Source organism: Papio anubis, chromosome X (assembly GCF_008728515.1).
Source record: "Papio anubis isolate 15944 chromosome X, Panubis1.0, whole genome shotgun sequence".
NCBI lineage: Eukaryota > Metazoa > Chordata > Mammalia > Primates > Cercopithecidae > Papio > Papio anubis.
In genome coordinates this window covers 47,891,381-47,918,485 of record NC_044996.1, presented here as the reverse complement: position 1 = coordinate 47,918,485, position 27,105 = coordinate 47,891,381, and the positions used below count along the sequence as shown (strand labels likewise).

At 37.2% G+C, this 27,105-nt stretch overlaps 1 protein-coding gene across 1 annotated transcript in view; it reads left to right on the top strand.

The window, feature by feature from the left end:
- Positions 1-27,105, top strand: part of IL1RAPL2 (interleukin 1 receptor accessory protein like 2) — a 1,212,980-nt gene that overhangs the window by 1,158,224 nt on the left and 27,651 nt on the right. Inside the window, exon 7 of the mRNA XM_021932495.2 lies at positions 24,715-24,860. Within this exon, the coding sequence (XP_021788187.2) occupies positions 24,715-24,860 (146 nt within the window). The remainder of the gene's footprint in view (positions 1-24,714; positions 24,861-27,105) is intronic.

Below are 27,105 nucleotides of genomic sequence, written 5' to 3'. Positions count from 1 at the left end.
CTCACGACTGTAATCCCAGCACCTTGGGAGGCCGAGGTGGGTGGATCACCTGAGGTCAGGAGTTCAAGACCAGCCTGGCCAACATGGTGAAACCCCGTCTCTGCTAAAAATACAAAAATTAGCTGGGCATGGTGGCGGTGGTGGCAGGCACCTGTAATCCCAGCTACTCGGGAGGCTAAGACAGGATAACTGCTTGAACCCAGGAGGCAGGGGTTACAGTGAGCTGAGATCATGCCATTGCACTACAGCCCAGGTGATAAGAGTGAAACTCCATCTCAAAAAAAAAAAAAAAAAAAAAAAAAGAATCAAAATTAATACATTGTTATTAACTAAAGACATTTCTTTACACATCTTTCTTTAGTTTTTGTCTACTGTCCTTTTTGTTCTGCAGGATTATTTAACTTTTTACGAATCCACCTAACTGTATTCCAAACTGGTTATACCATTTTACAAAAGAAAAGGGAGACACTGCTGCTGTCTCCGGCAGCAAATGATTAGAGTTGGTGGGAGACAAAACATATATACATGAATTGGATAAATCCTGAACAAGCCACCATATTAGCGGCCAAATGAGTCAACCAGCTAGGAAATGCTATATAGGAAGACAACCTTTCAGAACTTGCACAATGACATTGTTTAACTGATTTTGTTACATCCTCATTCTCCACCAACTCCCCCAGGAAAATAACTATATTAGCAGTGACGGAAAGTTACAGGACATTTATTTTGAAAATTTTACAAGACCCCACTAGCTAACTAAAGTCACCTTCACAGAAGTGCCAACAAAAAGGCAGAAATTCCCAGCCAACATAAATATAGAGTCACTCATTTTGTAATATAGTCACGAGTAGCCTAATGATGGGGATGATGTTGTATGTAATACATTATTAGGTGATTTCATTATTGTGCAAACATCAAGTGTACATATACAAACCTAGATTATAGCCTACTACACACCTAATCTATATGGTATAGCCTATTGCTCCTAGGCTACAAACCTGTACAGCATATTATTGTACTGAATACTGTAGGCAACTGTAACACAATAGTATTTGTGTATCTAAACATATCTAAACAAAGAAAAGGTACAGTAAAAGTACAGTGTTATAATCTTACGGGGCTACCTTTGTATGTGCAAGACATCATTGACTAAAATGTCATCATTCCACTTTCACATGTCTTGTGTGAACTGTGATCTATTTGGAAGTTTGTGTGGTTTCTAGAATTCTTTCAGTCTATAGCCATTTATGCTAATACAGGAACTAATTAATTATGTCTTCTAGCCTCCAAAGTCCTTGAAACAAAGCATACAAGATTTTATACAGCACAGCAAATTAGAACAAATCCAGCATTTTAATAGAAAAAAAAATTGCTAATCATACTATTAAGGTGAAGCAAGAGAAGATTCACATTTTTTCATAACCCATATACTTTCTCTATAAGGAAGAGTTCTGATGGCAGAATACTGAGAATTTTTAATTAGGGGATTCCTCTCAAAGGCATTTCTGGAAACAAAATTTATTTCTGGATGCATGGCCCTTGTTCAGTGCTGTCTCTGTCTGTACAGGACACTGCTAAAAATTACCTTATGCTAGGTAATTTATAAACAACAGAAATGTATTAGTCAAAGTTCTGGAGGCTGGGAAGTCAAGATCAAGATGCCTGCAGATCCAGTGTCTGGAAAGGGCCTGTGATGGCTGGGGTAGCCCTGAAAATCTCTAGAATTCCTTCTTCTATTTTCTTGATGAATAGCCTCTGGCTTCCTTATATCTATACTAATCTTATCAAATGTTTTCTTGGCCACACTCTTCGTGTTCTCTATTTAACACACTTTTTCATTCTTTGCAACATGGCTGGGCTGAGAATGTCCCAAATCTTTAAATTTTGCTTCCCTTTTGATTATAAATTTCATCTTTAATTCATTTTATTCTCTCATTTTACTGTAGGCAATCAAGAGAAGCCATGCCACACCCTCAATACTTTGCTTAGCGATTTCTTTCACTAAATAATATCCTATCACACCACTCACAAGTTCTACCTTCCACAAAGCACTAGGACATGAAGAAAATTCGTACAAGTTCTTTGCCATTTTATAACAAGGATGGCTTTCACTTCAGTTTTTAATAACTTGTTTCTCCTGTAAGTCTGAGCCCATATAAAAATGACCTTTACTGTCCATATTTCTATCAATATTCTGATCATGACCACTTAAGTAATCACTAAGGAGACTGAAACTTTCTCTATAGTTCTCCTCTTCTATTGAACCCTCACCAGAATTGCTCCTTACAGTTAGTTCATGTTGATATAGGCTTTTCCTAGCTGGCTCCTCCAAATTATTCCAGCCTCTGTTCATTACGAAGTTCCAAAGCCATTCCACATTTTTTTTTAACCAGAGCACCCCACTGTCAGCACCAATTTTTGTCTTAATCCATTTGGGATTCCATAACAATATACCTTAAATGGGTAATTTATAAACAACAAAAATTTGTTGCCCACAGTTCTGGAGGCTGGGAAGTCCAAGATCAATATGCCGGCAGATTAAGTGTCTGGTGAGGGCCTGTTCCTCGTGAATGGAGCCTTCTGTGTGTGCTCACATGGCAACAAGGGCAAGGGAACTAATTCATGCTTCTTTTATAAGGGCACTAATCCCATTCATGAGGAGGGGAGCCTTCATGATTTAATCACTTCTCAAAGGCCCCAACTCTTAATACTATCACAATGGATATTAGGTGACAGCATATGATTTTTGGGAGATCACAAACATTTAGACCATAGCAAGGGCAATGCTTTGGGCCCATTTAAAAATTGAATCATAGCTCTTATGTTGTCCACACATTTCAAAATTGCATTGTCTAATATAACCAAGCGGTGATGATGTAAATAAATAGCTCTCAGGCAGTTGACTTGTGGAGAAACTTCCCCAGAGGCACTGGATCTGGCAGGAGGACTAGCCCCTCTGCCTAGGTTCTCAATTTCCTGTGTAGCAGCCGGATCCTAGAAATATGTGTTACAACTTTTCATTTCTTAGTTTGCCACAGAGGAATAGAGGACTTAAAATGATACCTAGTAAAAAAAAAAGCTTAGATATTTACTGAGGGCTTGATGAGATAATGTCACTAGGACTTCAGTAAGTATAACGTCTGTACTCAGCATTTCCCCTGCAGCTTGAATAGCATTTTGCATCAAATCCTGTCTAAGATTTTGGAGTTCTCATTTGTTTGCTCTCTGGGTCAGTTTCACCACTGTGGTCCCTAGCCTCTCCTGATTTTCAGCCCATTGCCAAAGCTCTTAGACTCCACTTTGGGCATACAGATTCCCCTTTATCTCCCTTTAAGCAGAGATTGGCACAGTTCTCCTATGCCTCTGATGTTGCTAAGAGACTAAGCCACAAGGAAATCTGAACCCAAATGTGGTAACCATTCACAACTGCTAGTCTATCCCACACAACTGCATCACAACCCTTTCACTAACTCCAGAAGATATAATTTATAGAGATGGTAAAATAATTTTATGTGTGCAATAACATAAGATATAATTGCACAAGTTTGGTTATTTATTTCTATGATTTTAAAATCATTCCAACAATCTGCTCTCTGCCAAGCTCTACTATGTTTATTCAGAGAAGTCAAATAATTATTTTGAGGAAACCTAGTAGGAATCATAAGGGGAAGACTTCTTACTTTCTGTCCTTCTGTTAAAGCTTAATGGGAACTGCTGCAAAGGAGGATCAGAGAATACCTGCAAAGTGTCCTTTGGGGATAATGATTCTAGGAAGGCCACCTCAGTCCTGTACCACTACAGAATTTCCTTCTTATCAATCTTACAAGAAGCTTGAGAATTTTGTTTTAAAGAATTTGCTAGTGAGGCATGTATCCTACATATCTAATTTAAAAAGTCAGAAAAATTGAACCAGTCCTATTAAACAAGAAATAATAGTATTTTAGATTGCCTACAGGGTTACGCATTGCATCTGATTGTCAAAAAGGACTACATGAATTTCAAGACAATTGCTTTGTCCCAACAGAGAGTCATTTTCAATTATAAATCTCACTTTACAAATAGCCCTATCAATACCTAATGTTTTCTTCCTCAGGCAATACTATAAAACAGTTTACCAAATCTTTTCTAATTCTTGGCCTGAAAAACATATTCAATTTATCTTAATGTTTTCAGAAAAGCTTATTAAAATGCAAATAATTTTATTTACCTTCAGTTCCTGAAAGGCTGTGAGATGAATATGGTCTTTGCTTGTTTGTTTTAGTTTTGGTTTCTTCACTGCTGCTTTTTACCACTTTCTGGTCTTCTGTTTCATTCCTTTACCTTAACATCCTCTCCTTGCATGAGTGAAATGCTCTAATAAAGGAGGGAATATGATATAGGCATGAAAATTTTTATTCTTAAAATAAGATGAGTCTATCTTAAAGACCAAAACTAACCTAGTAATGACCCACAAGACACAAGAGCTATGATTCAACTTTTAAAAAGCTTTTTAAAAAGCAATATGAAGCTGTGAATATGTTGTTTGTCCCTAAAATACAGAGGAAATAATTGGAGTCCCAGGCAGCCCTAGTGAAAATGATGAGGTATATTTTGGCAACTTCTCACACAATTTTTAATGTCTTGAAGGACCCCACATGTCCTTGGTGTTCCCAAAGTCGAGGTTCAAAAAGTATTTTCCTTTCTTCCACTCTCAGCTTAACCCACTGGAAGAAGAAATATAGACCAATCACCTTGCTTTAATTTAAATAGATTTCAAATCTCATCACACCTGTATATGAATGTATACATTATAAACAGCATAGTTTTACCTAGGGCCGTCCTTAATTTCTAGTTAACTAAAGGTACGTTTTTGAACGAGTGGTGAATACTATTCATGATTCCAGGGTTGGTCTTAGCCTTGATCTATGCATAAAATACTACAAGTCTACCTAAAACATGTTTGTTGTTTCTCTTCATTTATTGAGCAGACTTTAGATGCTCAGTCCCAACTATGTTGTGTTGGGTTGTAAGCTACTCTAGACAAAAACCTATAATTAGTAAATAATAATAATAATCCCAGTTCATCCTTTTATAGTACACTGCATATTGCAAAAGCATTTCACATCTTAAAACATATTGGATAACCATAATAACCATCTGAGATACATAGTATTAGCTTTATTTTGCAGATAAAGAAACTGAAGTTTAGAGACTGAGGAAGAGCTGCTACCCTTTAGTGATTGAGAGTTCCTGTAGGACTAGACTGAATTCATCAAAGCTAGCAAGAATCCTCAATTGTCCAGAATGTTTTGTTGTACTCCACATTTAGATTATAAAAAGTCAAAATCTGTCTGGGACTGAAAGAGTGAAAATCGGTGTGGACTGAGAATAAGCAGCCCTGCTATTAATCAGGCTTGGAAGACAGACAGATAAAGCCAGCTGCAAAGTTAGCAGAAAATACTGTTTCTCCCAAGGTCATGCAGCAGTTGTAAAATGCCATAACGACCCCCTTCTCCTTTGAGTGACTACTGCTTTCTTACCAGTGATGCCCCAAACCTGCTTTGCTGCTTACATTTATTACCAGGGATACCCAACTGCTAAGCTATCCTTGCCCCATAAGAGAACCTAGTCCATAGTTAACCACCATTTCTTCCAATCGTGCCTCAGAAACTCCAACCAATTCAGGATTTACCCCTGCTTCCCTAAGACCTCATCAGAATCTTTCAGTGTAAATGTAAACATTACAAAACTTTCTTCCTTCCTTCAATCAAGGATTAATCCGTAGTTCCTCTAGAATGCCCCTTCCTCAATGCATTGAGCCAATAAATCTGATTTTGTCAGACTCTGGGCATGATGCTGGACTTTGACTGATAATGCTTTAATGGGGGGGGGGGGGAAACAAATAACACCAAGAAAGAGATCTTGTTTAATTGAACATTTTAATTTTTTAAAACATACCTCCCATCCTTAATTTTATCAATCGTCATTCCTGGACAATGATTACTCATACTCAGGATAATGACACAGAAACTCTGCAAGATACCTAGCCATCAAAAGAAGACTCAGAATAGTTCAAGGGACCATTTACGATGAATGGAAATTGGTCTTAGACATTTTACAATTATTTACCTCAATTAAGATACCAACAGGACTTTCTATTTAAATTTCAGGTGAACAGAAAATTCAATTAGCCAGAATTTCCATCCCTGAACAATTCCATTAACTAAGATTTCACTAAAATATCATTGCATTTGTGTTTTTTTATCTGAATGTTATGTTATCATTCCCTTCAGCATTGCTTATTTTACTTATGATCTTTAGGATAGCAGGGAACACCCACATGTAAATATTAGTACAATGTCTGGTAGAGCAGATTGCTGCTTACAAATAAGTACTTTTTGATAATGAGGACAGCAGAAGTATGAGTAGTGATATTGATAATATGGGCAGACACCGAAGAGTATAAACTCTCTGGTGGCAGTTCAACATCTTTATAAAACATTCAAAGTACCAAGTCCCCTGGAAGAAACTGGAAAGTAATTTGGAATCTCCCTGCTAATAAAATATTTACTTTTTTACTTTCTCCTTTCACTGCCTTAGTTAAATTTATTAGAGGAAGTCAGTAATGAGTAATAATGCACAATAGTTTGAGATAATATTTGTTTATTAATACTTCCCAGCTTACCACAATGCCAGGCACATATAACTTTTAAAACATCTGTTTAATGGCATTGAATTGTACTAAAATGCATTAACATAGTGTCTTTCTAGCATTGCACACACACACTGTAATTTTTAGAGCAGATTTAAGTTCACAGCAAAATTGAGTGGAAAGTACAGAGTTCCCATATTACCCCCAAGACTCCCCTCACCATCAATATCCAGCACCACAGTGGTGCATTTGTTGTATTCTATGAACCTACATTGACACATCCTGATCACCCAACGTCTGTGGTTTACATTTAGAGTTCACTCCTAGTGTTGTACAATCTATGGGTTTCAACGGATGTATGATGACATGTATCCACCATTACAGTATCCTACAGATGAGTTTCACTGCCCTAAAAATCTTCTGTGTTCCACTTTATTTATCTCTCCCACTCCCAAAACTCCTGGCAACTCCTTATCTTTTTACTGTCTCTGAAATGTTGTCTTTTCCAAAATTTCATATAGTTGAAACCACACAGTATATAGCCTTTTCAGAGTGGCTTCTTTCACTTAGTAATATACATTTAAGGTTCCTACATGTCTTTTCATGACATATTACTTTAAAAAATGCATTCATTTATTCAACGTGCCTTTATTAAGTTTTCTTGATGCTACCAGTACCGTGCTAGTTGCTGATGATACGAAAATTAAGGCTCCAGCACACCCTAAACAAGTATTTCCAGTAAAACACCTTTTGAAGAAGCAAAGGAGATTTATTTATTTAATAAGCTTTATTTTTCACAATAGCTTTAGGGTTACAAAGAAGTTAACAGATAAGAAGATACATTTTTTTTGAAGAGTTGAGCAGAAAGTACAGAGAACTCTCATATAGCCCCTTTGCCCCTCCTCCCAGTTTCCTATTTTGTTAATGTCTTGACTTACTGCGGCACATTTATTGCAATCAATGAAACACTATACATTATTATTAAAGTCCATAGTTTACATTAGAGTTCATTCTTTGTGTTATACAGTTCTATGGTTTTTGACAAATGTAAAATATCATGTATCCACCATTACTGTATCATACAGAATAGTGTCACCGTCCTAAATATCCCAGAGCTCTGCCTATTCATCTCTCCCTTTCACCTCTAAAACTCCTGGTAACCAATTATCTTTTTACTGTCTTTATAGTTTTGCCTTTTCCAAAATGTCATACATTTGGAATCCTACAGTATGTAGCCTTTTCAGTCTAACTTCTTTCACTTAGTATATGCATTTAAGGTTTTTCCATGTAGTTCTGTGGCTTGATGGTTAATTTCTTTTTATCAGTGAATAATATTTTATTGTCTGGATGTACCACAGTTGTTTACCTATTCACCTGTTGATTGACATATTGGTTATTTCCAAGTTTTGGCAATTATGAATGAAGCTGCTATAAACACTTGTGTGCAAGTTTTTGCGTAGATATAAAAAGTATGATTAATGCATTGTAAGACAATGTTTAGCTTTTAAGTAACTGCCAAAATATCTTTCAAAGTGGCTGTAACATTTTGCATTCCCACCAGCAATGGATGAGAATTTCTATTGCTTCACATCTTTGCCAAAATTTGATGTTGTCAGTAATATCGGGTTTCAGTCATACTAATAGGTGTGTAGTGTATGTCATTGTCTAAATTTAAAATTCCCTAATGACATATGACATTGAGCATATATTCAGATGCTTATTTGTTATCTGTGTATCTTCTTTGATTAGGTGTCTGTTCAGAACTTTTGACCATTTTTAAATTGGGTTGTTAGTTTTTTTATGGTTGAGTTTTAAGAGGTTTTAGCAAATTCCATATAGAATTTTCTTAATTGGTATATGTTTTGCATATATTTTCTCCCATTTTATGGCTTATCTATTTATTCTTTTAACTGTTTTTCACAAAACAGATGTTTTTAATTTTAATAAAGTCCAACTTATCAATTGTTTCTTTCATGGACTACATTTTTGTGTTGTGTCTAATATTTTATCACCAAACACACAAATGAGGAAGAGAAAGAACACAAATATTACCAGTACAGAAAACAGAAAACCACCAAACCACAATATAGACAAAGGAAGGAAGGAAGGAAGGAAGGAAGGAAGGAAGGAAGGAAGAGGAAGGAAGGAAGGAAATACAAAATAATCAGAAAGTAATTACAAGATGACAGGAATAAATCCTTACATATTAATAATAACCTTGAATGTAAACAAATTAAATCTCCAACTTAAAAGATATAGATTGGCTGAATGAATGTTAAAAGTAACCTAAATATATTCTGCCTAAAAGAAACTCATTTCACCTGCAGAGACACATATAGACTAAAAGTAAAGGGATGGAAAAAATATTCCATGGAAAAGGAAATGAACGGTAAGCAAAACTAGCTATACATATATCAGATAAAACGGACTTTAAGTCAAAAACAGGAGAAAGAGACAAAGAAGTTCATTATATAATGATAAAGTGATCAATTTGGCAGGGGATATAGCAATGGCAAACATTTGTGCACCTAACACAGGAGCACCCAGGTATATAAAACAAATATTTTTAGATCTAAAAGGAGAGATAGACATCAATACAATAATATTTGGGGACTTCAACACTCCACTCTCAGAAATAAATAAATTATCTGACAGAAAACAACAAAGAAACATTAGATTTAAACTGCACCATAGACCTAGTGGATCTAATAGACAATTGCAGAATGTTTCATCCAGCAGCTGCAGAATATACATTCTTCTCATGAGCACATGCAACATTCTCAAGAACAGACTGTATGTTAGGACACAAAACAAGTCTCAATAAATTTTTAAAAATTGAAATCATATCAAGTATCTTCTCAGACCACAATGGACTAAAACTAGAAATTAATAACAAGAGGAGCTTTGAAACCTGTGGGAATACATGGAAATTAATCAACATGCTCCTGCACAATGACTAAGTCAATGAAGAAATTAAGAAATAAATAAAAAATGTCTAGAAACAAATGAAAATTGAAACAAAACATACCAAAACCTATGGAATACAGCAAAAGCATTACTTGTTTATAGGTATAAATTTGTAGAAAATACACTTAAAAGTTTATGCTTACATCAAAAAGTAGAAAGACTTGAAACAAACCACCTAACAATGCACCTCAAGGAATTGGAAAAGCAAGAACAAGCCAAACCCCAAATTAGTAGAAAGAAAGAATAGAGATCAGAGCAGAACTAAACAAAATAGACGCTAAAAAACTACAAAAGTTCAACAAAATGAAAAGTTATTTTGAAAAAAAATAAACAAATTTGATAAACCACTAGATAGACTAACCAAGAATAAAAGAGAGAGTACCCAAATAAACAAAATTAGAAATGAAAAAGGAGACACTACAACTGATACCACAGAAATATAAAAGATTATCAGAAACTACTATGAACAACTATGCACTAACAAACTCAAAAACCTGAGGGAAATGGATAAACTCATGGATAAATATAACCTGCCAAGACTGAATAAAAAGAAAAGAGAACGTGAACAGACCAATAACAAGTAGTGAGATTGAATCAGTAATGAAGCACTATTGACAATAGCATTAATATGGAATCTACCTAAGCGTCCATCAGTCGGTGAATGGATAAAGAAAATGTAGTATATTTGGGGCAGAGCAAGATGGCCGAATAGGAACAGCTCCAGTCGCCAGCTCCCAGTGCGAGCGACACAGAAGACAGGTGATTTCTGCATTTTCAACTGAGGTACTGGGTTCATCTCACTGGGGAGTGCCGGACGATCGGTGCTGGTCAGCTGCTGCAGCCCGACCAGCGAGAGCTGAAGCAGGGCGAGGCATCACCTCACCTTGGAAGCACAAGGGGGAAGGGAATCCCTTTTCCTAGCCAGGGGAACTGAGACACACGACACCTGGAAAATCAGGTAACTCCCACCCCAATACTGCGCTTTAGCAAGGGTCTTAGCAAATGGGCACATCAGAGACTATATCCCACACCTGGCCTGGAGGGTCCCATGCCCATGGAGCCTCCCTCATTGCTAGCACAGCAGTCTGCAATCTAACTGCAATGCAGTAGCAAGGCTGGGGTAGGGGCGCCTGCCATTGTTGAGGCTTAAGTAGGTAAACAAAGCTGCTGGGAAGCACAAACTGCGTGGAGCTCACAGCAGCTCAAAGAGGCCTGCCTGTCTCTGTAGACTCCACCTCTGGGGACAGGGCACAGCTAAACAACAACAACAACAAAAGCAGCAGAAACCTCTGCAGACGCAAACGACTCTGTCTGACAGCTTTGAAGAGAGCACTGGATCTCACAACACGGAGGTTGAGATCTGAGAAGGGACAGACTGCCTGCTCAAGTGGGTCCCTGAACCCTGAGTAGCCTAACTGGGAGACATCCCCCACTAGGGGCAGACCAACATCCCACACCTCACAGGGTGGAGTACACCCCTGAGAGGAAGCTTCCAAAGCAAGAATCAGACAGGTATACTCACTGTTCAGCAATATTCTACCTTCTGAAGCCTCTGCTGCTGATACCCAGGCAAACAGGGTCTGGAGTGGACCTCAAGCAATCTCCAACAGACCTACAGCTGAGGGTCCTGACTATTAGAAGGAAAACTAACAGACAGGAAGGACACCCACACCAAAACCCCATCAGTACGTCACCATCATCAAAGACTAGAGGCAGATAAAACCACAAAGATGGGGAAAAAGCAGGGCAGAAAAGCTGGAAATTCAAAAAATAAGAGCACATCTCCCCCTGCAAAGGAATACAGCTCATCGCCAGCAACAGATCAAAGCTGGATGGAGAATGACTTTGACGAGATGAGAGAAGAAGACTTCAGTCCATCAAACTTCTCAGAACTAAAGGAGGAATTACGTACCCAGCGCAAAGAAACTAAAATTCTTGAAAAAAGAGTGGAAGAATTGATAATGAGAATAATTAATGCAGAGAAGGCCATAAACGAACTGACAGAGATGAAAACCATGACACGAGAAATATGTGACAAATGCACAAACTTCAGTAACTGACTTGATCAACTGGAAGAAAGAGTATCAGAGATTGAGGATCAAATGAATGAAACGAAGCAAGAAGAGAAATCTAAAGAAAAAAGAAGAAAAAGAAATAAACAAAGACTGCAACAAGTATGGGATTATGTAAAAAGACGAAATCTATGTCTGATAGGGGTGCCTGAAAGTGAAGGGGAAAATGGAACCAAGTTGGAAAACACTCTTCAGGATATCATCCAGGAGAACTTCCCCAACCTAGTAGGGCAGGCCAACATTCAAATTGAGGAAATGCAGAGAATGCCACAAACATACTCCTCGCGAAGAGCAACTCCAAGACATATAATTGCCAGATTCACCAAAGTTGAAATGAAGGAAAAAAGCTTAAGGGCAGCCAGAGAGAAAGGCCGGGTTACCCACAAAGGGAAGCCCGTCAGACTAACAGCAGATCTCTCAGCAGAAACTCTCCAAGCCAGAAGAGAGTGGGGGCCAATATTCAACATTCTTAAAGAAAAGAATTTTAAACCCAGAATTTCATATTCAGCCAAACTAAGTATCATAAGTGAAGGAGAAATAAAATCCTTTACAGATAAGCAAATGCTTAGAGATTTTGTCACCACCAGGCCTGCCTTACAAGAGACCCTGAAGAAGCACTAAACATGGAAAGGAACAACCGGTACCAGCCATTGCAAAAACATGCCAAAATGTAAAGACCATTTAGGCTAGGAAGAAACTGCATCAACTAATGAGCAAAATAACCAGTTAATATCATAATGGCAGGATCAAGTTCACACATAACAATATTAACTTTAAATGTAAATGGACTAAATGCTCCAATTAAAAGACACAGACTGGCAAACTGGATAAAGAGTCAAGACCCATCAGTTCGCTGTATTCAAGAGACCCATCTCACATGCAAAGACATACACAGGCTTAACATCAAGGGATGGAGGAAGATCTACCAAGCAAATGGAGAACAAAAAAGAGCAGGGGTTGCAATCCTAGTCTCTGATAAAACAGACTTTAAACCATCAAAGATCAAAAGAGACAAAGAAGGCCATTACATAATGGTAAAGGGATCAATTCAACAGGAAGAGCTAACTATCCTAAATATATATGCACCCAATACAGGAGCACCCAGATTCATAAAGCAAGTCCTTAGAGACTTACAAAGAGACTTAGACTCCCATACAATAATAATGGGAGACTTCAACACCCCTCTGTCAACATTAGACAGATCAACGAGACAGAAAGTTAACAAGGATATCCAGGAATTGAACTCATCTCTGCAGCAAGCAGACCTAATAGACATCTACAGAACTCTCCACCCCAAATCAACAGAATATATATTCTTCTCAGCACCACATCACACTTATTCCAAAATTGACAACATAGTTGGAAGTAAAGCACTCCACAGCAAATGTACAAGAATGGAAATTATAACAAACTGTCTCTCAGACCACAGTGCAATCAAACTAGAACTCAGGATTAAGAAACTCAATCAAAACCGCTCAACTACATGGAAACTGAATAACCTGCTCCTGAATGGCTACTGGCTACATAACGAAATGAAGGCAGAAATAAAGATGTTCTTTGAAACCTATGAGAACAAAGACACAACATACCAGAATCTCTGGGACACATTTAAAGCAGTGTGTAGAGGGAAATTTATAGCACTAAACGCCCACAAGAGAAAGCAGTAAAAATCTAAAATTGACACTAACATCACAATTAAAAGAACTAGAGAAGCAAGAGCAAACACATTCAAAAGCTAGCAGAAGGGAAGAAATAACTAAGATCAGAGCAGAACTGAAGGAGATAGAGACACAAGAAACCCTCCAAAAAATCGATGAATCCAGGAGCTGGTTTTTTGAAGAGATCAACAAAATTGATAGACTGCTAGCAAGACTAATAAAGAAGAAAAGAGAGAAGAATCAAATAGACGCAAAAAAAAATGATAAAGGGGATATCACCACCGACCCCACAGAAATACAAACTACCATCAGAGAATACAATAAACACCTCTATGCAAATAAACTAGAAAATCTAGAAGAAATGGATAATTTCCTGCACACTTACACTCTCCGAAGACTAAATCAGGAAGAAGCTGAACCCCTGAATAGACCAATAGCAGGCTCTGAAATTGAGGCAATAATTAATAGCCTACCAACCAAAAAAAGTCCAGGACCAGATGGATTCACAGCTGAATTCTACCAGAAGTACAAGGAGGATCTGGTATCATTCCTTCTAAAACTATTCCAATCAATAGAAAAAGAGGGCATCCTCCCTAACTCATTTTATGAGGCCAGCATCATCCTGATACCACAGCCTGGCAGAGACACAACAAGAAAAGAGAATTTTAGACCAATATCCCTGATGAACATCGATGCAAAAATCCTCAATAAAATACTGGCAAACTGAATCCAGCAGCACATCAAAAAGCTTATCCACCATGATCAAGTGGGCTTCATCCCTGGGATGCAAGGCTGGTTCAACATATGCAAATCAATAAATGTAATCCAGCATATAAACAGAAACAAAGACAAAAACCACATGATTATCTCAATAGATGCAGAAAAGGCCTCTGAAAAAATTCAAAGCCCTTCATGCTAAAAATGCTCAATAAATTCGGTATTGATAGAACGTATCTCAAAATAATAAGAGCTATTTATGGCAAACCCACAGCCAATATCATACTGAATGGGCAAAAACTGGAAAAATTCCCTTTGAATACTGGCACAAGACAGGGATGCCCTCTCTCACCACTCCTATTCAACATAGTGTTGGAAGTTCTGGCTAGGGCAATCAGGCAAGAGAAAGAAATCAAGGGTATTCAGTTAGGAAAAGAAGAAGTCAAATTGTCCCTGTTTGCAGATGACATCATTGTATATTTAGAAAACCCCATTGTCTCAGCCCCAAATCCCCTTAAGCTGATAAGAAACTTCAGCAAACTCTCAATATACAAAATTAATGTGCAAAAATCACAAGCATTCTTATACAGACAGACAGAGAGTCAAATCATGAATGAACTTCCATTCACAATTGCTTCAAAGAGAATAAAATACCTAGGAATCCAACTTACAAGGGATGTAAAGGACCTCTTCAAGGAGAACTACAAACCACTGCTGAGTAAAATAAAAGAGGACACAAACAAATGGAAGAACATTCCATGCTCATGGATAGGAAGAATCAATATCGTGAAAATGGCCATACTGCCCAAGGTAATTTATAAATTCAATGCCATCCCCATCAAGCTACCAATGAGTTTCTTCATAGAATTGGAAAAAACTGCTTTAAAGTTCATATGGAACCAAAAAAGAGCCCGCATCGCCAAGACAATCCTAAGTCAAAAGAACAAAGCTGGAGGCATCACGCTACCTGACTTCAAACTATACTACAAGGCTACAGTAACCAAAACAGCATGGTACTGGTACCAAAACAGAGATATAGACCAATGGAACACAACACAGCCCTCAGAAATAATACCACACATCTACAGTCATCTGATCTTTGACAAACCTGAGAAAAACAAGAAATGGGGAAAGGATTCCCTATTTAATAAATGGTGCTGGGAAAATTGGCTAGCCATAAGTAGAAAGCTGAAACTGGATCCTTTCCTACTCCTTATACAAAAATTAATTCAAGATAGATTAGAGACTTAAATGTTAGACCTAAAACCATAAAAGTCCTAGAAGAAAACCGAGGTAATACCATTCAGGACATAGGCATGGGCAAGGACTTCATGTCTAAAACACCAAAAGCAATGGCAACAAAAGCCAAAACTGACAAATGGGATCTAATTAAACTAAAGAGCTTCTGCACAGCAAAAGAAACTACCATCAGAGTGAACAGGCAACCTACAGAATGGGAGAAAATTTTTGCAATCTACTCATCTGACAAAGGGCTAATATCCAGAACCTACAAAGAACTCAAACAAATTTACAAGAAAAAAACAAACAACCCCATCAAAAAGTGGGCAAAGGATATGAACAGACAACATTCATACAGCCAACAGACACATGAAAAAATGCTCATCATCACTGGCCATTAGAGAAATGCAAATCAAAACCACAGTGAGATACCATCTCACTCCAGTTAGAATGGCAATCATTAAAAAGTCAGGAAACAACAGGTGCTGGAGAGGATGTGGAGAAATAGGAACACTTTTACACTGTTGGTGGGATTGTAAACTAGTTCAACTATTATGGAAAACAGTATGGTGATTCCTCAAGGATCTAGAACTAGAAGTACCATATGACCCAGCCATCCCATTACTGGGTATATACCCAAAGGATTATAAATCATGCTGCTATAAAGACACATTCACACATATGTTTATTGCGGCACTATTCACAATAGCAAAGACTTGGAATCAACCCAAATGTCCATCAGTGACAGACTGGATTAAGAAAATGTGGCACATATACACCATGGAATACTATGCAGCCATAAAAAAGGATGAGTTTGTGTCCTTTGTAGGGACATGGATGCAGCTGGAAACCATCATTCTCAGCAAACTATCGCAAGAACAGAAAACCAAATGCCGCATGTTCTCACTCATAGGTGGGAACTGAACAATGAGATCACTTGGATTCGGGAAGGGGAACATCACACACTGGGGCCTATCTTGGGGAGGGTGAGGGGGGAGGGTTTGCATTGGGAGTTATACCTGATGTAAATGGCGAGTTGATGGGTGCTGACGAGTTGATGGGTGCAGCACACCAACATGGCACAAGTATACATATGTAACAAACCTGCATGTTATGCACATGTACCCTAGAACTTAAAGTATAATAATAATTAAAAAAAAAAAAAAGAAAATGTAGTATATTTGCACAGTGGAATCCTATTCTGCTGTAAAAAGAATGAAGTTATGTCATTTGCAGCAACAAGGATGGAAATCGAAGTCATTATGTTAAGTGAAATAAACCCTGTACTCACTCATATGTAGGAGGTTAAAAAAAAAAAAAAAAAGGATTTCATGAAGGTAGAGAATAGAATGATGATTACCAGAACCTGGGAAAGATGTGAGTGTGGGGCTGGGGTGAGGAAGAGAGGTTGGTTAATGGAAACAAATATATAGTTAGATAGAAGGAATAAGTTCTGATATTCAATAGTAGGGAATGGTGACTATAGTTAAGAACAATGAATTATATATTTCAAAATAGCTGAAAGTGAGGACTTGAAATATTCTCAACACATTGAAATGATAAATGCTCAAGGTGATGGCTATCCTAAACACCCTCAGTTGATTATTACACATTCTGTATATGTACCAAAATATTAAATGTACACCATAAATTAAAAATATTATGTATTAATAGAAAATAAAGTGATTATTGATATAGCTGGTTAAACATCTACTGTAACAGTTTTTTTATTCATTGCTCTTATTCTTTGTTTCCTTTTTTGTTTTCCATGCTTTTTCTGCCTTCTCTAGTTTTAACTGAACATTTTATATTATTCTATTTTTTCTTCTCTCTTAGCATGTTATATGGTTTGATTCTGTGTACTCACCAAATCTCATGTGGAATTGTAATCCCCAGTGTTAGAGGTGAGGCTGGTGGGAGGTGATTGGATCATGGGAGTGGTCCTTCATGAATGGCTTAGCACCATCCCCTTTGGCTGTTCTCGTGATAGTGAGTTATTGTGAGATGTGGTTGTTTAAAGTGTGTAGTGTGCACCTCCCCACCCCTCTCTTCCTCCTACTCCTGCTATGTGAAGTTGCCTTGCTCTGCATTTGCCATTGCCTGTGAGTAAAAGCTGCCTGAGGGCTCCCCAGAAGCAGATGCTTCTGTACACCCTGTGGAACTGTGAGCCAATCAAACTTCTTTTCTTATTAATTACGCAGTCTCCGATATTTCTTCGTAACAATGTGAGAATGAACTCAAACAGCATATCAATTATATTTTTAAATTTTAATTTTATCTCTAGAGTTTGCAAAATACATTTCTAACTAAGTCCACTTCCAAATAACACTCTACCCCGTCGCAAGTAGTGCTGGTGCATGATAACGGAGTATTTCCAATTCCACCATTTTGTAACATTTCTGTCATTAATTTGCCTATTTATAAGCTATAATCACCAAATACATTATTGCTATTATTTTGGACAAACTGTTGCCTGTTAGATACGGAATAAGAATAATAAAATATTTTATTTTATTTTGATTTATCCCTGCTCTAACACTATTCTTTATGTGGATCCAAATTTCTGATATATATCACTTTCATTTTCTCTGAAAATCTTTTAACAGTTTTTCCAACACAGGTTGACTGGTGACAAATTTCCTGTTTCAGTTTGTCTGAGAAAGTCTTTATTTATCCATCACCTTTGAAGGATACTTTAACTGAATATCGCATTCTAGGTTTGTAATTGTTTTATTTCAACACTTTAAATATTTCACCCCACCCTCTTCTTGCTTGCATGATTTTCACAGAGAAGTCTGATGAATTTCCTATTCTTCTTTATCTATAGTTGTGGTGGGTATTTCTTTTTACCCCTCTGGCTTCTTTCAAGATTTTCTTTGTCTTTAATTTTATGCAGTTAGAAAATGATATGCCTAGGTGTAGTTTTTTTGGTATTTATTCTTCTTTGTGTTCTTTGAGCTTCCTTGATTTGTGGTTTGGTGTCTGTTATTAATTTTAGAAAATTTTCCAAGATTATTAGCTAAATATTTCTACTGTTCCTTTCTTCTCTTTCTGGTATTTATTATATGCATATTACTTCTTTTGTAATTGTTCCTAAATTATTGGGCATTTTTTACATTTTTTGTCCTTTTTTCTCTTTGAATTTCAGTTTAGGAGGTTTCTATTGACATATCTTCAAAGGCATTGATTCTTTGACTGTCAACATATTTTGATTTCTAGAGTTTCCTTTTGATTTTTTCTTAAGAGTTTCCATCTCTGGTTACCTTACCAATTTGTTGATATATGTTGTCCACTTTTTTCATTGGAGCCCTTAACATATTAATCATAGTTATCTTACATTTCCAGTTTGGTAATTTCAAAATCTCTGCCATATCTGAGTCTGGTTCTGAATGTTTGCTTTATGTCTTCAAACTGTGGGGATTTTTTGCTTTGTTTTGTTTTGCTTTGCTTTTTAATATGCCTTGTGACTTTTTTGTTGAAATCCAGATATGGTATATTGGGTAAAAGTAACTGAAGTAAATAGGCTTTCAATGTGAGATTTTATGTTTATCTGACTAAAAGTTAGACTGTGTTTACTCTTTGGTATAGCTATAGTTGTCAGAGGCTGAAATTGCCTTTAGTGTTTTTGTTCTTGTCTCCACTGTTTTGTTTGATTTTTCCTCGAGATTACTTCTTAAATAGGGTCTGAGCTTTGCAGGTTTTTTGTTTTTTGTTTTTCCAAATAAAATCCCTTATTATTATACAGGAGCCTGATTGATGTTGTGATACATATTTCAAAATTCTATGATGTCGCATCCTTTAGTGAGCTTGTGCCCCTGGTATGTTACCTTCATAAGTGTTTCTTAGATTCCCCCTAAAGTGAGAGGAAGACTAGAGTAGTCATTTCCCTTCTCCCAGGTGGGCTAGGCTTTGGTAAAATTGAAGTAGTTTAGGTCACGATAAAGTGGTTTCCCTTGAGAGCAAGCCTTTGAAAAGAAAAAGAAAAGGGCCGGGCGTGGTGGCTCACGCCTGCAATCCCAGCACTTTGGGAGGCTGAGGCGGGCAGATCACGAGGTCAGGAGATCAAGACCATCCTAGCTAACACGGTGAAATCCCGTCTCTACTAAAAATACAAAAAATTAGCCGGGCGTGGTGGTGGGAGCCTGTAGTCCCAGCTACTCGGGAGGCTGAGGCAGGAGAATGGCGTGAACTCGGGAGGCAGAGCTGTCAGTGAGCCGAGATGGCGCCACTGCACTCCAGCCTGGGCGACAGAGCGAAACTCCATCTCAGAAAAGAAAAGAAACAGGATCTTGCTCTGTCACCTAGGCTGGTGTACAGTGGCACAGTCATAGCTCACTGCAAATTCTAACTCCAAGGTTCAAGTGTTTCTCCCACCTCAGCCTCACTGGGATTACAGGTGCACACCATCAAGCCTGGCTAATGTTTAAAAATTATTATTTGTAGATATGGGGTCTTGCTATGTTTCCCAGGCTGGTCTTGAACTCCGGACCTCAAGTTATCCTCTAGCCTTGGCCTCCTAAAGCCTAGAATTATAGGCATGCACCACTATACTCAATCAACAAGCACTTTTAAAAGGAGAACCAAGTGCTCTGGGCTCATTTTAAAATGGTCAGTTTTCCCTTTCCCCCTGCCAGAAGCATAAGGGAATCTTTTTTCCAATCTTCACAGTAAGAACTTAGTGGCGCTTATGTAGGCAAAACTCACAAAATTGTGGGGTCCCCCTAAATATAGGTCTCATGCTGTTTTTAACTCTCAAGATAGTTCATGGTGGGTCTCCAGGAATTTATCTATTACATTTTAAGTGTTTGTGCTGGTACAGGCCTTGCTCCTGGGGATCTCATTCCAGTATACTGTGATTCTCTGTATTTGCCTTTCTCTCAACTTTCTGGGGCAGAAGTTTGCCCTGTGACTTGTTACCTGAGGGATTTAAGAAAAGTTGATAATTTTCAGTTTGTTCACCTTTTTTCTTTTCGTGAGAATGAGAGGGACAATTTCCAAACTCTTCATAGTATTAATTTGTAATAATAGTACCAATCTAAATAAAATTTTGGAATATAGTGATGTCTATCACCTGAACTGGTTACTTTTTATTGTACCAATGTTCACTGCTACTATAACTTGCCTTTAATGTTAATATTTAGACCCCTCTGGTTACTACCCCTCCCTCACCTGCCATGGATGCATGCATATATACAAACTCATCAAATTGTATACATTAAATAGGTGAGTTTTTTTGTACATCTATTATGTTTCAATAATCAATTTAAAATGCATGTGGTTCTTACCCTCCCATATAATATCAATACTTGGAATGAGATACTTCTAAGGTCATTTGAAATATATCCCAGGATTCCCTCACTTATAACCTCTACTCTGAAACCAGTCTCTTTAATACCTCTCTTTCACACATTCTGCAAAAACCTACTCTTGTCTTCTATTCTGGAAAACCCTCCCTTTTTTTCACTTAGCGAGAATTTTCTTAGGCATTTTTTAGATAACTTAGTCAACAGTAGTCTCTCCATTCTATGACATACTGTCATAAGCGTGAGTGTACCACCCTGCTTTGCCTTATTCTTTCTATAATTTTCTGCAACTGTGTACATAGTGTCTCCTCATTTAAATTTTAAAGTTTAATGGAAGAAGGGACCACATCTTTTAATGTTCCTATTTCTTGTATGCCAAATATACAGCCCAGAGCCAGGCACTTATTAAAGACTGCAAAAGAATCATTGATGGATTGTTATATTCTTCACAGAATTAGAAAAAAACTATTTAAAAATATATATGGAATCAAAAAAGAGCCCGAATAGCCAAGGCAATCCTAAGCAAAAAGGACAAAGCCTGAGACATCACATTACCTGACTTCAAACTATACTACAAGAGTATAGTAGCCAAAATAGCATGGTACTGGTACAAAAACAGACACATAGACCAATGGAACATAAGCAATGCCACCAATCAACAACCATCTGATCTTTGACAAAGTTGACAAAAACAAGCAATGAGGAAAGGACTCCCTATTAAATAAGTGGTGCTGGGATTACTGGGTAGCCATACACAGAAGATTGAAACTGGACTCCTTACACCATATACAAAGATCAACTCAAGATGAATTAAATACTTAAGTGTAAAACCAAAAACTATAAAAATCCTGAAAGATAACCTAGGAAATACCATTACGGACATAGAATCTGGCAAGTATTTCATGACAAAGATGCCAAAAGCAATTGCAACAAAAACAAAATTCGAAAAATTGGACTAATTCAACAAAGGAGTTTCTTCACAGCAAAAAATAAATAAATAAAAATTAAAACTATCAACAGAGTAAACAGACAACATACAGAATGGGAGAAAATATTTGCAAACTATGTATCTGACAAAAGACTAATATCCAGAATCCATAAGGAACTTAAAAAAAAAATAAAAAAAAAAACTCCATAAAAAAGTGGGCAAAGAACATGAACACTTTTCAAAAGAAGACATACATGCAGCCAAACAAACATATGTAAAAATGCTCAACATCACTAATTATTAGAGAAATGATCATCAAAACCACAACAAGATACCATCTCACACCAGTCAGAATGGCCACTATTAAAAAGTCAAAAAATAGCAGATGTTGGTGAGGTCGCAGAGAAAGGAGAGTGCTTCTACACTGCTGGTGGGAATGTAAATTAGTTCAGTCATTGTGGAAAGCAGTTTGGCGATTTCTCAAACAACTTAAAAGAGAATTATCATTCAACTCAGCAATCTCATTATTGGGTATATACCCAAGGGAATATAAATTGTTCTACCATAAAGATGCATGCATGGGTATGTTCACCACAGCAATATTCACAAGAGCAAAGACATGGAATCAACTTAAATGCCCATCAGCAGTAGACTGGATAAAGAAAATGTGATACACATACACCATGGAATAGTACACAGCAATAAAAAAGAATGAGATCATGTTCTTTGAAGCAACATGGATGGAGCTGGAAGCCATTATCCTAAGGGAACTAACACAGGAACAGAAAACCAAATACCACATGTTCTCACTTATAAGTGGGAGCTAAATGTTGAGTACATTTGAAGACAAAGAAGGAAACAACAGACACCGGGGCCTACTTGAAAGTCTTGGAGGGTCGCAGGAGGGTACTATGCTATTACCTAGGTAATAAAATAATCTGTACACCAAACCCCTGTGACAGGCAATTTATAAAACAAACCTGCACATGTACCCCTGAACCTAAAATTAAAATTAAAAATAATATATTTGCTAGAAAATTATGACTGCTCCGTTGAGTGATTTGTAGTCATAAACACCATTTTGATCTTTAATTCCAAAAAACACAAGTCACCTAGGTTTTTCAGGAGCTGATAATTAAGACACCTCATATATATTAATAGATGAACCAAGGATCATTTTTCAAATCCTCTCTCCAGATTCTTTCTGCAGCCTGTGAAGAGCTGTTTTTGGAAACTGCATTAGAAGAAGGAAAGGCTTGGTTGGGAAGAACAGGATCAGCTTTCCACCCTGTGCCTGGCAGAGGCTATGGCTGCCCTCCATGTGAGGCTTCAAATTAAACTGAAGTTGTGGTGCCTATGCAGCTTCTGGAACTACAGGGGGTTCTTCCACAGCAGGTTACACAGAGCTAAAATAATTGAGTGTGGTGTTATTTACCAACATCAGGGAGAAAAACAGAGAACAAAAGTCAATATAAACCATGAAAGTAGTAAATGTCCAATTTTGTCTTGGTTAGGTACATGTTGGGAGAGAAGACAAAAAGAGAAACTACAACTTCAGTCAGGAAAAATAAAAACAAATTATAGAAAAACTAACCATAAGATGTATTCTCCCATATGCAGTTAAGAAAATTCTTATACTCGTCTGGTTCTATGATGGTACATAAATGTAAAGGACTTGAGATTTTAGTACAAGAGACTCAGATTTTAGAAATTCCATTCCACCAACCCAACTTTAAGCCCTTCCTGCTCTCAAATGGGAAGAAGAAGAGGTTAAGTCAAGCCAATCTTAAATGTCAGTAAATGTAAATACAAATATTTTTGGAGTAGCTAAAATACAATCTACCTTCAGATAATGAAATGTTTGTGTTTAGTAACATACATTTGCATGTGCATAGTACTATTTACTTTTCAAATCACTTTAACCCATTTTACCCTTACAACAAAGTTAAAGTATGTATGGCAGTTATTTTACCAGTTTCAAGATGAGTTAAATTAAGGCACCATTGAGTTAATGATTTTGTAAAGACCAAGCCTGAGCTTGTAATTGGGAGTCCTGTACTTAGAGCCCAGTTTTGTCTGAGCAGTCATGTTTCCAATTTTATGCTGAGTGCCAGTAAGTCATAGAGATATTCCCTGCATTTATAACCAGGTGTCCAAAAAGAAGGCGAGAATTACTTCTGCTTCTCCAATTTTCCATCTAAAATATTTCATGATTGAAACATATACGTATTTAAGAACCTACTCCAGAACTAAACTGTAGGGTTGTCACCATGTGGACTCATAATTCGCTCCTTCTTTGGCCAAAGGCAAGAGAAAGAAGAGAAAAGTTGACAGGGTGCCCACTTTCATCTCACCCAGAAGGTAGCTGGTCGTTGTTGAGAATATAACTCTCCAAAGAAACAGGAGACGCACTCTTCAGGAAATAACCCTAGCAATTCAGCCCCTCTGCAAAGAACATCTGTTCCTGGCCATACAAGGTCCTTTGCAGCTTTAAAAAAAAGCAAGGCTAGGAGAAAATGTTACAGAGGTCTTCTCCTGTGAGGGCAGAAAGCAAAGGGACAGATGGGGAGCAGTGTCTGGAGAGATCAGGGTCATGGGCGTGTTAGCATTATTGGGGGATTAGGGCTCAGAGCACATTACTGCGTTGGACAAAAGCCAGGAGAAAAGCAGAGAGTAGGCTTATCACTAATGTATGGAGATAGAAGGCCACTAAAAATTTTCAGTTTACTTCTCTTAAGGCAACCACATTCAAGGCCCCCTTCTTTACATCTTTACCTCACTACTATCAAAACTCTAACCTCTACCACAAAGTCTATACTTCTAAAATATTTTTCCCTTCATGCCATGATGCAAAAATCCAATTAGTTTTCTTGATCTTAGTTTAGAGCATGGAACCTAGTGTTTCCTCCTTTTCACCATACAAGCCATGTTGACTTTATTTATCAAAGCCTAGTGGCATGTTAATATTTCTTTTTGCCAAGTGAATTATTCACTTCTTTTCTTTTCCATCTTATCTTCATGTCAAGAGCCACTTTTTGTGTTTTCTTGTTGAAGGTCCCACCCACATATACACCCAGTCAGGATTCTCCACGCCCATCATCAGAGACCTGTGTGAGCTGTGTGACCATCTGTAGTCTTTGCATGGCTGCTTTCTGCCCAAATCAAGCTAATTCAGCCAAGAATACTTTCTTTATTTCAGGCTTCTCAAAGAGCATCTTGGAGAAAAAGAAGTTGAGTTGGCACTCATCTTTGACTCAGTTGTGGAAGCTGACCTGGCGAATTATACCTGCCATGTTGAAAACCGAAATGGACGGAAACATGCCAGTGTTCTGCTGCGTAAAAAGGGTATTTATTTTTATAACTATAACTATGGTTTGCTTAGCTATCAACAATTATTGAAGTTAGAGATATTTCTTGGCTTTATTTTATCATGTAGTGTAAACTTCTATTAACCACTTTGTCTTTTTAAGGAAAGATATTTCTCTTGCTGTGATATTAACATAAAATACCTATGATCTTCAATATCATTAGGAAGTGGATAAATGATATGAAGTATTGTTATATGTTAAATCCAGTGATATAAAGTGTACCTTAGTTATTAGTGTTACATAAAATTTGATATATATTTTACATTCAATATTTTCTCCATATTTTGCCTTCTTATATCTTATATTGCTTAAATGAAATGCAAGAGATTTTTTTTTGGATGAGAAACACAGTTGCTTTTTTATTCCCTGATTAAAAAATAAAAAATTAATAATCCCATATAATATTCTTATAATTATCATAGAAATTATAAACTATATTTTATGATATGACCTGGTATTAAGAGGTCTTTATCAGGTGCATATATTTCTAAATATTTTGGCATTTATGGAGATCTCTTTCTCAAGTTGGTCCCAGACAGGGTGGAAATTGTATATAATGAACAAAGAAAAGAAACTCTAAATTTACATATAAAGGAGATAAAAACAGATATACAAACAACAAGCAATCTTAGCAGCTAGAGTAGCTTCTGAACTGGCTCTTACCTTGCTATGACTTTTGGTTGCTGCAAAAGGCTAAATACTTTCTGTATATGTACATCTGGCAAAGGCTTTGCAAATGTAGCAGAACAAATGTTCTCAATCAGTGTCCTTGTTGCCTAGGTTTTAGAGCAATAATAGAACAGATTCAGTCAGCAAGGTCACTTAGTTGTACTTCCTGGCCAGGATGGAATTTATATTTTCCAGCCAGCCCTAATACTTGACAATGACCAGCAGCTCTTGAAGAAGCAGAGAGGAATCATTATTCTGAAAATAATGCATTTATATCTCTAGCACCACTTCGTACTCCATTAGACTTGATTCTGTCTTAAAATAAAGGCGTATTTAAGTGTAAAGGAGTCTAATAGAGAAAGTAAAGTCAGAAGATCCAGATTCAGGAGATCCTGGTTCAGTAGGACTGACTTGTCTTATTAGACTCCCTAAACCTTAGTTTTCTTATCTTTGAAATAGGATTAATAGTATCTACCTTGCAGAGTCACTTTGAGGTTCAAATAATAATGATATAATGAGTATGAAATATGCCATAACCAGTCTTTATTATTATACTGAACTTGGATAATTTATCCTAGGTAACCACTTAGGAACCACATGAAGGGCAGGTATTGATCATGCCCAAACACCTTGTGGCAAGGATCACTTTGTTTCTGTTCATCTTAGTCTTATTTCGGGCTTAGAGATCCTCCAATCAGAGCCTGCTGTTATACCTCTGTATCCTCAGAAATATCAACCTGAGCAGTGTCTAGCTAGTAATAAGCACTTACAACCCATTCTGGTCAAATAAGTGGTTAATTTTTTCTTTTATTATTGAACACTTAGCCACAGCCAGCACTATGATAGATGCTGGGGAATAGAATGCCGAATAAGATAGACCTACCTAGGTCTTCTTGGAGCTTATACCTTTTGGAGGAGTGAGAATGCAAAGAAAGACCAACTTTAAACATTTTTCAAAATTCCGCAAAAGATATATAGTGTTATAATTAAAAACCTGCTATGAGGAAAAATAATGGGGGGTGTCTTATCAATCGGCCTGTGTGGACAGAAATAACCTCATTTGAGTTTTAAAATAAATCCATTTGTCTTTAATAAGTAAAGCAACACAGGGCAGCACCTAAAAGTTTCTAAGAATTTGACACTACAAACTAAGACACACTATAATACTCTGCTACCTCACATGGCTTCTACAAGGAAACTGGTCTAAATCATGATAACTGACCATGTTAATTCTCATCTTCCAAATATTTAAATATTGGAGTTCCCCAGGGTTCAGGTCCCCTCTTCTCGCTCATTCAGTAGGTGATTTCATTCTATCTCCATCTCATGGTTTTGCTTACCACTTATATGCTAACAACTCCCAAATTTATGTCTAGCCTGGACTTCCCACCTGTATACTCAATTGCCTACTAAACAACTCTTCTTACAGATCTAGTAGGCGTATCAAATTTAGCTTGTCCCAAACAGGATTCCTAATTTCTCCTGCCTACGAACCTGGTCCTCCAGTCTCCTTCTCCATCTCCATCACCATTGTTCTAGTTGCTCATGCCAAA